Source organism: Condylura cristata, unplaced genomic scaffold, assembly GCF_000260355.1.
Source record: "Condylura cristata isolate star-nosed mole 26May11 unplaced genomic scaffold, ConCri1.0 scaffold00005, whole genome shotgun sequence".
NCBI classification, from domain to species: Eukaryota; Metazoa; Chordata; class Mammalia; order Eulipotyphla; family Talpidae; genus Condylura; species Condylura cristata.
The window spans coordinates 25,439,099-25,452,017 of record NW_004567106.1 but is presented as its reverse complement, the minus strand read 5'-3'; the positions used below and the strand labels follow the sequence as shown (position 1 = coordinate 25,452,017).

The window sequence follows — 12,919 nt, the reverse complement described above, 5'->3', positions numbered from 1 at the left end:
CACATCTCTGGCCTGTACCCCAGTTCTGTATGAATAAATAAATAAATCTTTAAAAAAATATATATATTTATGGACAATTTAGATTTCTACAGAGTTGATTACAATTACAGAACAGACTTAAAATATCAGGGTTCTGAAAAAAAGTAAACCAAGATTTTAAAAACTACTAAATATATGAAATCAAGAATATAAATGAAAAGCAGGTACACTGCTTAAAGTGAAAGAAGAAAATCTTACTGTTTTCCTTACTGTTGTGAAAAGAGATGAGACCAATATCTTTTTCTCAGAATCTGTTACAACATTACTGTGTGGTTATCACTTCCTTAAAATATTAATTGTTAGCATGCCTTTTGCAGCACCATGGAAAAGATCGTGCTTAGTGAAATAAGCCAGAAAGCAAAGGAAAAATACTGGACGGTTTCACTCACAGCAGGAGTATAAAGGACCAGAGGAGAAAATAATAATAATGAACAACTATGTACCACAGACATTTTGTGGGGGTGGAGTGGGGAATGGGATCAAAAACAGTGGGGGGAGGGAAATGCACTGGACTATGGTGATGACGGGTGATTTGATGATGGGGAAGTCACAAAATGATGTAAAAACAAACTATTATATTATCAAAAAATATATCAGGTGTTAGGCCCAATCTATGGGTATTCCATCTTTTATTTTAGGTTAGCAGAAGAAAGGCAAAATTACTGTTCATTTTTGTCTACAGTAGGCTTCATTTATGTGATAAGAACTGTATTGTTTGCTAACTAACCCAAGTAAGGCACATCAACCAAGTTCTAAAACAATGACATCAGAAAAGACTTCTACAAACACAATTTTAAGAATAATTTAGGACTCTTATGAGTACACCAATATACCTTAGCAAGTGATTTTACAATAGGGTTCTCCATAATTCCCTTGAGGAAAATTAAGTCTATTTCTTCTGCTCCTGTAGATGAAGGCAGCTCCGTAAGGTTATCCAACACTTGCTGCATTGCTGTGAAGATAAAAGCAACATTAAAAAAAAAAAAAAAAAAAAACCTTAAATTTCAAATCATTATGGAGTAAGATGATAAAATAATGCAAATGAAAAGATTAACAACAGTTTTAAAAAGTTACATTTTAAAAAACTGAATTGTTAAACACTGTAAGTTTTAAATTGCCTTTCCATGACAGATTTTCATGTGCACTTGGGCTTTATCAGATAGTCTGATATATACTTACAACCTCATACTTTAAATTTTGCAAATTTAAAAACAACTCAAAAAGTACAAATTTTAACATATAGAGAGAAATTACAGTAGTAAACAGACAAGCTCAAAGCCAGTGGCTTCACTGATGCACTCTACTGAAAATTAAAAAATTAAAGACTGTGCTACTAAATCATGAAAAACAATGAACACATGAAAAGGGTTGTATACAATGACTAACTGCAATTTAATCCAGGTAAACACAGACGGGCTTCATCAATACAGGATGTAATAAATCTGTGTTAACAGAACAAAAACCAAAACCACAACTCAAAAGACATAGAAAATGTATTTGACAAAATCCAATATCCTTGCATGATAACAACACTAAGCAAACTAGACATAGAAAGGAAATAACCTTAGCTTAATAATGAACATCTATGAAAAACCCACAGCTAAGACCATTGCTAATAGTGAAAGACTGGATGCTTGCCCATAAGTCCATGAACAAGACAAGATGTTCACTCTTAAAATCCTTATTAACAATTGTATTAAAGGTTCTAGTCAGGGGTAAGTAGGAAAAAAAAAAAAGGCTTTCAGTCTGCAAAGAAATAAGTAAAACTCTTTCTCACTCTGCCTCTTTTTTCACAAATGACATGATACTGTATATAGAAAATCCTTAAAAATGTAAAATCAAACCTTCTCAAACCAGAGAGTTTGGTAAAGTTGAAGGATATAAAGCTCAATAAACAAAAATCGATTATATTTCTATATGCTATCAAAGAGCAATCTGGAAATAAGGTTAAGAACATCATTCCCTTTACAAGAGTATCAAAAGAGTAAATAGTAATAAATATAACAACAGTACAAGACTTGTACACGGAAATTGTAAAACATCACTGAACAAACTAAAGAGCATTATTTTCTAAATAAATAGAAAAAAGCCCATATTGATGGGCTGGAACACTTAATATTATTAAGATGCCAATGTTTCCCAAAGAGAGCTGCAGATTTAAGGCAATCCTGCATCTAAATCTCACTTGCCATTTTGCTGTTGTTTGCAGAGACTGATAAAACTGATCCTAAAATTGTATGAGAAATGTAAGGAATCCAGAACAGTCAGTTAATCTTCAAAATGGACAAAGCTGTAGACCCATGCATAAACTTACTGGAAAGCTAAATCTTAATTAATAATAGAATGTATTTAAGGACATAAAGATAAACATAATTAAATGAGAGTTTAGAAATAAATCTGTACATTATAGCTAATTGGTTTTCAACAAGGATGGCAGGACAATTCAGTAAAGGAAAGAATAGTCTTTCAAAAAACAGTACTATGAAAACTGGAGAGGCATAGTGAACCAACACTCCTATATCACCCACCCTTCCTTCCAATTTATCCAATTTCCAGAAGGCATCTGTGCCTACAATGAGAACCTGAGCTATCAGAAGGCCCTGACTATAAGCTAGTCACCTCAGTCAAGTACAAAGTGGGAGCTCTCATTGACAACACCAGCTAGCAGTCAAAGACCTAAAGCCCAGTCTCTTGAAGTGTCCCCCAAAACCATCAGGTAACATACCTCTTATCCCCCAGTCAGAAAAGTAAGCATCTTAAGTACTTCCTTGAACTGAGGAGCTTGCTTAAAGGACAATTCTAATACGCTGGGAAGCACTGTCATGGAGTTGAAGGGTTCTCTGTGCTGATGGTGCCAGATACACAGTAACGTGCCTGTCCAGCTGGCCCAGACTGAAACTCGTCATTTTCTGCCCCTTTTCTAAGTCTCAGAACAGTCTCAGAACAGCAGGTAAGACTTAGTTTTCTCTTGGTTGTAATTTTTTCTGAAGTTGAATTTAATGTTATTCTTAATGTCTCTGTCAAAGCTTAAAATTCCTCCCTTGGTTTTCAACATAATTCACCTGCTATTTAATCCCAAAGGTGAGAACTGGAAGGTGGTCTATCTACCCTTTCATAGGGTGAGTAGGAATTAGTGGCAAGGTTGGATGAGGTCCTGGGTGAATTAACTAACCCTGTTGCTCCACTTAACCTACGAAGTTAAACAGTAAATAGAACTTCCCTGATTACCAATGAGTTGGTCTTTCTTTGTACACTAGTTATCTAAAAAAATGAATGACTAAGAACATAGCTTTTGTATGACTGAGTTATCTTAAGACATAGGGAAATATAAAGTTACAACAAAAAATGAGAACCATATAAAATATTAAACATAAATCTATAATAATCAGACATGAATAATTTACAAGGTAACTAGTTCTAATTAGTAAAAGCTTACTATTTGAAATAGGAAGCTTTGTAGTAGGGTCTTGCAAAGTTGTTTGGGAGCCAAAGAAGATGCTCAAATTACTTAGAGATTCCATGAAGAAAAACAAAGTTCCAAAAATCAGAAAGTAAATGACCTAAAAGTTCCACTCCTCTGTTAACTACTCGAAGATGAACCTTTTAATCAAAAACTAGAATCAATGACATATAAATGAGACCCTTATGTAAGCTAGAGATATTTGATATATTTAATCTAGACCCTTCAATTACAAATATGAATAAACCACTTACAAAAAACTCATAATGCACTACAAAGAAATGATAATTAGGGTAAAAGAGAAAAGCATTAAAAGAAAACAAATTAAATTATAACATGGAAGATTAAACTGAAGAATTCTCCCACTACAAGAGGGTGATAAGAGGGCAAGTTTGAGAAATCCGTCATGGACCATAAAAGACCAAAATTCACAAGATAATGGGAAATCCTGAAATAGGAAAAAGAAATAAAAGTGAAATTTAGATGGAAACCCACAGATTTTCAAAAGCTAAAAGACAAAAAATGTGGAGCTAGTCTTATTAATAAAGGAGAAGACAAGTAACACTAGATGAGAAAATTATGGCAAGCAGAGACAAATAAGAGAAAACAATGAACAAATTTCTTTTAAAATCTAGTCATGTAGATTTTTTTTTTAAGATTTATTTATTTGTTCATACAGAACAGGGGTACAGGCTAGAGGCTCAGGGGCAGCGAGAGGCTTCACCAGACACAGAGTGGGGAGCAGAACAGGCAGATCAACGAAGTACACTGCTGAGGGGAGCAGCGGGGGGGTCAGGAGAGGTCTGCACGCCATGTGGTCACCTCCGGGGCAGGCGGGGATCGAACTCATGCAGAAGTGGCTTTAGCTTCTCAGTGCTGCGCTTTAACCCGCTGCGCCTTAACCTGCTGCACCACCAGGGAGGGCCCATGTAGATTATTTTTTAGAAAAATGTCAGTAAGAAAGTTTAGGGGAGAGAAGTAAAATAGAAATGGATCATAATAGAAGATATTGAGAAGCTTTTCAAAATTCACCCTTAAAAAAGGGATTAGGCTCAGATTTATTTAAGAATTAATTCTATCTAACCTCCAAGAAAATGTTTTTTATGTTTTTACGACAAAACACAGAAAAGACTTGAAAACTTTCCAACTTCAATGTAGATTTCAAAATTCAACTAAAAAAAGAAAACAATATACTAAACTCACTTTATAAAAAAAGAAAATTATAGGGCCTTCCTTGGTGGCACAGAGGGTTAAAGCATAGCACTAAGAAGCTAAAGCCACTTCTGCATGAGTTCAATCCCTACCTGTCCCAGAGGTGATCTACATAGTGCAGCAGACCTCTCCTGATTACCCACTGTTCCCTTAAGCAGTGTACTTCATCGATCTGCCTGTTCTGCTCCCCACTCTGTCTCTGGTGAATCCTCTCACCACCTCTGCACCTCTGGCCTGTACCCCAGTTCTGTATGCACAAATAAATCTTAAAAAAAAAAAATGAGTAAGCGAAGAAACCATGTTCTATGATGAAAAGATTCAATTCTACAAAATGCCAATTCTCTCCAAAATTATTCTTTTAAAAAGGGAATAAATCCTAATAGAAATCCTAACAGAATACTTTGGTAAAGTTATTTCACAATTCTTACTTGAAAGAGAAAATATATAAACCTAAACCAATATATTTGGAAAAAAGCACTAATGTAAACAAGGGACATGTGCCAGTGAGTGTAAAAGTGCTCTAAGTCACAGGCTACAGAACAGGTACCACCACAGACAAACCTTCACAGAACAGCTACATGTGATTCAACATGCTAATGGAGGGTGACGTTTCAAATGTCATGGCTAGGGCTGTTACTTATGGTCGATTGACTACTTAGGTTTACATTCCTTCCCTTCAGAATCACTATTAAAATAGCAGTTAAGTTTAATTAAGAAACAAAGGTAATAACTAACATGAAAAAGAAAATGGGCAAGAATAATTGAGACTTTGAAAGTGTTAAGAATAAAACTTAGAATTTACTTTTTACTTTGTTCTAACTCCTAAATATTTGAAGAACCCTACAATTTCTTTCTGTTATCCCTTCCTGAATCCTAGTCACCATCATTTCTTGTCCATACTACATCAGGAACCTCCTATCCTTCATAAGGAATTATTATGTAAATTTCATGGACTGTAAGCCTTGTTAGATTCCATCTACACCACCGTTTGTAATTATGACTACTCCAGTCTTTTCCCTGTCCTGATGCAAAAATCCTGGCCTGCTTGAAACAGAAATGCTGCTGTGACAAAAGGACATCTCTCTCTTCCTGTCCCACCAGACTCTCTAGATTTAACCACCTCGTTTTCTTACAAGGGAAAAACAAAACAAAACAAAACACTGAAATTGCCTACCACCAGATGATAGGAAAGCAAGCTGGCACCGATTGAAGCTCCCTAAAATCTCCAGATGCCTGTGTCAATGAGAATAAACATGCTGCCTCTTGGTCATTCCCCTGTTCTACTCCCTTGTAACTCTAGATGAACACTCCCCTGCCCTCTACCAAAGAGCAGGACAGTGGTCTTTAAAATGCCAGACTGCTACCCTCCTCAATTTGTCAACAAATTAAACTATTTACCTTCTCCTTAAACTGTTTCCTTCTACTGGCTAAGGGAAACCAAAACTGAGACCAGCATTAGGTAACTCACTTGCCATCACAATGCACAACCACTTTTGTGTACCTAAATTTATACTTGTTCTTCATAAACAGAATCTCTATGTCCCTGGCTGCCCCAACTGGAATAATTTCTCATAAATTTTCATAGTATTCTATAACTCTGATAAACCTGTAAGTAAATATTGGAATTTGTTTAAGGTTGTATTTCTTTTCTAAACTCTAAATCTGATGTACAGAAACCAGATTCTTTGTCACTCAAAGCTGTATTCCCAGTAAAAAGCCCACAACCTGGTACATCATAAATTCTAGTTGCAAAAAAATGTAACATTTTTGTTTTCCAAATTAAGTAGTTTTGAAATTATATTTTATAAATATTTGTATAATACATGGAATCAGCAAAATGCAGTGTAGTTTATAAAGCAGTAATCTTTTTAAATTATTCCTTTTTATTATTATTTTTTCCATCATTCTTAATTTTTTTTTAAAAGATTTATTTATTTATACATACAGAACTGGGGTATAGGCCAGAGGTGCAGGAGTGGTGAGAGGATTCACCAGAGACAGAGTGGGAAGCAGAACAGTCAGATCAATGAAGTACACTGCTGAGGGGAGCAGCGGACGGTCAGGAGAGGTCTGCTGCACCATGTGGGTTACCTCTAGGGCTGGGGACTGAACTCATGCTGAAGTGGCTTTAGCTTCTTAGTGCTGTGCTTTAACCTGCTGTGCCACCAGGGAGGGCCTGTTCTTAATTTTTATACAATATATGGTTTTATCATGTTGGGTGTAATCCTTGTGAAATCCCCACCACCAATTCACTGTGCACCATTACCACATTCCCTTGTGCTCTTCCCACCCTATTTTGATCCTACTGCTCCCTCCCCCGACCTGCAGTTTCTCTGGTTTATAGTTGCCTATTGATTTTGGTTTTTACTATATTATAATTACTTTTTTTTTTCCTGGTCCCTAACTTAGATCCCCTACAGTCCTCCTTTAAGTGAAACCATCTGGTATTTTTCCTTTTGACTTTTTTTACTGAGTATGATCCCTTCCAGCTCCATGCATGTTTCTGCGAATGACATGAGTTTATTTTGTTTGGTTACTATTATTCCTTTGTGCATATGTACCACATCTTCTTGATCCAGTTATCTATTTTTGGGCATCTGGGTTGTTTCCATAGCTTACCTAATGTGAATAGTGTTGCAATAAGCATAGGGGTGCAAGTGTCCTTCAGGTAGACACTTAGTGGAATTACTGGTTCATATGGAAGCTCCATTTTTAGCAGTTTTAGGAACTTCCACTCAGCTTTCTATAGTAGTCGGACCAGCTTTAAAGTAGTAATCTTAAAGCTATCAATTTCCCATAAATTGTGTAACAAACCATAAAGAAAGAAGTGATACTTTCAATACTCAGTCTACTAAATGGCAAACTTTTATAGTAATACTTCCTACACATAATCATAATTCTGACTTTCTATGAAATAGTTCAATATGTAACACAAATTTTAAAAAATGACTTGTATCTATATTTACTTATATTCTGTTCCAAATTTTCTAGAAGTGTTTTAACAAAAAGCATTTTTATCCAGTTTTAGAAGCCTAATTAATTGAACTATTCCTAAAAACTACAAAAAAAAACCATTTTAACATGAAAAATACTTTTGTAACCACATTTGGTGATATGCTCATTCCCATTTAACAAACTGAATGCTCCATTGAAAATATGACAGGTAAATTATGTAGATGTTAAAAACTATTTCTATTCTTATGTTATAGATAAAATAACAATTATCTCTGAAGAACCACATCACATAATTTGCACAATCCAGGAAATGAAAAACAAAACCTCATTGTAAGTATAATAGCAAAGATTTAAGCATAATTTAAGAGAAGTAACAAAAAGTCACTTAGACTACATCTAATGTGCTTGCAATAGAGCGGCACAATTCTTTTAAAAATACATTTCCAAGAAATGATGTAGAAAAAAAGGACCTACTTTAATCTGAATCAAATCAGCTTTCTTGAAGATTAAGTTGACACAGCTATTATCACACAACTGATTTGACCATGACAGCAGAGTTAATCTAAAACGTTAGGTAAGTCAATACAAACCGTTTTCTATAAAATGAAAATATGCTATCAATACCTCAGCTCTCAAACTAGTATCTTGAAATTCTAATTTAGCTATAATGAATCAAAGAAAAAAGTAAAACCCAGCTAATTTAATCAGCATTGATCCAGTGCTTGGAGACCAGGAAGGATATACCCTGTTGAAGAAAACAGAGACATACTATCTTTCCTCCAAATAATCTAACAGAAAAGACCAAACTTGTATACACATGCATAAAGCACAATGTGAACACTGCAAAGGAAATTAAAGTTAGAAGGCAAAGCACAGTGGTTAACAGCCTCAACTCTACCACTTAACTAGTCCTGAAAAATTGGGTGAGTTTCCCAAAGTCACTTTTCATTCATCTGTTAAGAGAGGAAATAACAATAGTCTCTTTTCCCAAGGCATTGTATCTAATCCATAAAAAAACTCCTGAAACAATTCGATTTAGTGCATTATTAACCATGAGAGGTACAGGAAAGCAGTTAAATATTAACTCTTTCTTTGATCAGCATAGTGAGATGATAAGATCAGAAATTAGGGTAGACACGAGTGGAAATAACTGAGTTTACACTACTAAAACTAATGCTTCCAAAGCATTCCTAGAGAAAATCCAAGGTAGGAGTCAGAGAAGAAAATGCAGGCAAACTAGAGGGGCCCTTCAGTAACCACATACACAAGTGCATACTTTAAAGCCTATGTAACACACTTCTTTCAAAAAGATACTGAGACATCCTGACAAAGATGCTGGGGCCTGGAATGGAAAGAGAGTCAAGGTAAATCTGGTTCTTCATACACCACAGGAAGGTGAAACCATCTGAAGAAAAAGAGACTGATTAGGAATGAATACACTACTGCAGTGGTCCTCAAAGGGGAAACAACTGGCTTCCGGGAGCAAACATTCCTTTCTGTACAGGACTATTCTCCACTAAATGCGTATACTGTTCCACAGAACTTTTGACAACCCAAAATACTCCTTATCACAAATCCTAACATGTCTAGGGTTGATACAACCTACCCTCACTGCTTTTGTTCTTCCAACTTAAAAATTGCATCGATATATTCATCTTCAAAGTAAAGCCCTCCTCTTGATTTAGCTATTGTGAGGTTTCCCAGCTCTTTGTTCACAAATCCAAAGGAGAGGCCTGTCCTCAGACAGGGGACTCACATAACTACTTCCTCCTTCAATTCTAGACAAAGGACTAGGAGTGGGGGCCAGCCTTCAAGACTCCAGAGGAAACCTTTTCTTGTTCCACATTTATACTTGCTACTTTAAATCTCTGTCAGAGGGACCCCATACCTATACTGGTTCTGTTGTTTTATCTTTTGTCCATAGAAGTTGAGATTTTTCTGATTCTTCATATGCCAAGTAATTTTAAAAGTTATGGTAAATGATACTTATTGCCTCAGCAAGCAATTGACTTATTGAGTTCAGGACTCCATTTCTGTCCTTCTGAGGTACCAGTGACATTTTAGTGCAGTCTTCCATATTTATCTGCACCTTTGTGAACTTATGTCTTCATTTCTCTTGACTAAATACCTAGCAGTTGGGATTGTTGGGTCATATGGTAATTTTGAGTTTGACTTTTAAAAAACTACTAAACAACTATTGACAGCTTTCACACTGTTACTTGGATCTGTCCCATATATACACTTTCCACTGAGATTTAGGAGAGGATCTCTTGGTATTTCTGTACTCAACATCTATGTATACTATCAGGATCAGAGCCACACATGCTCAAAGGTGAGCCCTAGCATGCTTAAGTAACTTTAAGGAATCTATCCAGATCGCCTCCCTCTCCACAATCTACTTGCTACTTCTGATTCTTTGGCTGCTCCTTTTGCCCTCCAGCCAGAAATCTGGAGCTTTAAGCTGCTCTGTCATGTACGTCCTACAATTGCGCTCATGACCTGAGCAGCTGGAGAGAACAGAGAGGAAAAAAGCAGGGAACACAGTTACTTTAAAGAGGAAGACTCCCTCCCTTGAAGTTTGCTAGGCTCCTAACATGATTTTGCCAAATCAAGAAGAGAAAAATCTTGTGTTCTTGCTGAGTATCTTGCTCTTTAAGTCAGAACTAGAAGGTTTCTGGAGTTCTCATTGTCCATTCTGATGTTCATTTGGGGGTTTTGGGCTGTACTGAGGAATACCATAGCTGAAAGAAAAATGTCAATTCACTACTGATTCTATGGTACTTACATATCTGGTTACCCACCCTACTATGTAGTTGCTTACTCCATACCCTACTATGTAGTTGCTTACTCCATCTTGTTTTACTTCTTTGTAAGTTATATTTTCCACCAATTTGGCATCGTTTGCTACATTTCTTTAGCTATTTTTTTTTCTCTTCCTCTCCTTTCTTTTTTGTCTGAACTTGCATTAGGTGTATATTGGAACATTCAACATCATACCATTGGTCTGTGAGTTAAACAAACAAACAAACAACTCTTCCTTACATCTTTTCCCCTACTCCATCTCTCTAGAGTGAATACTTTATCTTTGTTTTCTCTGCCTCTTCAAATGTGATTTGAGCCTACCCAAGTGAATCTTTCATTTAAATTACTGTACTTTTCTAATCTAAAATTTCTCTTGGTCCTTCTTTTCTAATTTGCTTCTCTATAGAATTCTCTATTTGTTGAGTGTTGTTAGTATAGTGTCTTCAATTCTTTGAACATATTTAAATAGCAAATTTGAAGCCTTTATTAAGTCCAACATCAAGCCCACTGAGGCTTACAAATTGACTGTTTTTCCTCATGATGAATCACAACTTTCTTGATTTTTCTTTCTCTTTTCTCCCCCCTGTCTATAAGTTTGGGTTCAAAGTTCAACCTTGAATATGTTAAAGTAATTCTGGTTCTTTTATAGAGCTGTTGGGTTTTTTTAGTCACTAATGTGGACTTAAGTTGCAGAATCTGTTTCCTTCCACGATAAGCAGTTTAGACATCTCTGTTCAGTTTTTAAGCCTTATTTTTATACTTAGCCTGGTTCCCTGGGGGTTGTGTCTGTCTGTAGAGCTTAGTGATTAGTGAATGACTTGGGCAAAGTTTGTACTCAGACATCTCAAGCCTCAGGCTTCCACCCTCCATCACTGATTTGCAAATAGATCAGGAAATGCATCCCAAGATGCAGCTAGTTTTCTAGTTATTCTCAGTTTGAACATTTTGCCAGGCTCTTTCAGGTTCCCCCTCCACATAGGTATCAATACTTCCCAGTTAATAATTAGAGCTCTGTGGAAAGTTTATCTCAGCCCGTTTATGGCTTGTTTATGTCTAAGATTTCCCAACTGGCCCCCAAGATAGCAGGGTTTCCAACCAAACTGACCAGCAAAACAACATGTTTCTGCGACCCCTCTCGCTCTTGCCTTCCCTGAATCAAATAAACTCCTAACTCTTTGGCTGTAAATCTGTTGTTTTTTCTCAGCTAGTTGCAAGCTGGTAAAGTTTCAGTTCTCACCAGCTGAAGAGGGGAGTCTGGGGTGGGTGGTATCTGGGAAAAGACCCAAGAAGGTCACAGACTTATAGTTTTTACACCAAACTCTGTTGTGCAAGGTCAATTTGTAAGTACCTTTGTTCAGTTTCCAATGCCTTTAAGTGGCTGATTTGTAATAATTTTGTACAGTTTTCTTTCTTTCTTTTTTTTTAAGGGGACTTCATGTCACCATTACCAGAATTTAAGAAATATAAACATCACATAACACTATGACCCCCCATGCCTCCCACCCCCAGAAAACTTTATTTTGGAGAACTTTTCATCTTAGATCATATAAAACCTAAATTATTCATTTTACTCTTGAAGATTATTCATAGAAAAGTGGGTATTTAGCCATTTTTCCTGCTGAGAAACATTGAGGCTGTTTCTGTCTTTCCCATCTTTATAAATCATGCCACCATGAACACTCTAAAGAACTGCCTCAATAGACACAGTACTGCCACTATCACAATTCTAAAATAGACAACTTCTTCAGTTTATGCTTAAGTGACTGAGGAAGAATTTCTTAATGTTTTACTTTAAGAGCCTGTTTCATAAGAGTTCTTTCAGACTTTTCTGCTAATATAAACACACACCTACACATGTTAATTTAATCAAAGCCATCTAGTAATATCAGTGGCACAAGACTTAACATTCCCTTATTCTTTGTAATTCCTCCATCACTACATACCACAGTTTCATTATTATTAGGTTAATTGTTCACCATCTCCCACCTAGATCAGTCACCTCAGTGTTCATCTTAGCTTTTACTTTAATCTGAGATTAATCAGTGGAGAGTAATCAGCCTAAGAAAGAGCTGTCTCTAGTCCTATGCTTGCCACTATGCATCATACTTTGTTATGATTTTAGCCTTAATGAGTACAGAAACAAATTTCTATGTATCAACACCAATCATCTCTCATCATCCCTATAGCTATGCCATTTGGACACAGTAAAGGAAGCAAAAATATTCTTGAGAAACTTAGAAGCAGTTGTAAATTTTAGTTAAGATGGAAGAAACTGTGTCTCTAGTAAAGATTTCTTCAAAACCAGCAGATGACTGAAATAAACACTTGTAAGAATGGATGAGTGAAGCAAAATTAATATTAATGTTCAGATTTAAATGGCCATTAAAAATGATCTTCCTGGTTCCCCCTGGCCTGGTAGTGCAGGGGGTTAAACAACACTAAGAAGTTAAA

At 36.0% G+C, this 12,919-nt stretch overlaps 1 protein-coding gene across 3 annotated transcripts in view; it reads right to left on the bottom strand.

Annotated features, from left to right (window-relative positions):
* MPP6 (membrane protein, palmitoylated 6 (MAGUK p55 subfamily member 6)) overlaps positions 1-12,919 on the bottom strand; it is a 92,365-nt gene that overhangs the window by 37,182 nt on the left and 42,264 nt on the right. For all 3 annotated transcript variants that reach the window (XM_012720894.1, XM_004676780.2, XM_012720895.1), the window contains exon 2: positions 873-991. In XM_012720894.1, coding sequence (XP_012576348.1) covers positions 873-989 — 117 coding nt within the window. In that variant the 5' untranslated portion in view covers positions 990-991. The remainder of the gene's footprint in view (positions 1-872; positions 992-12,919) is intronic.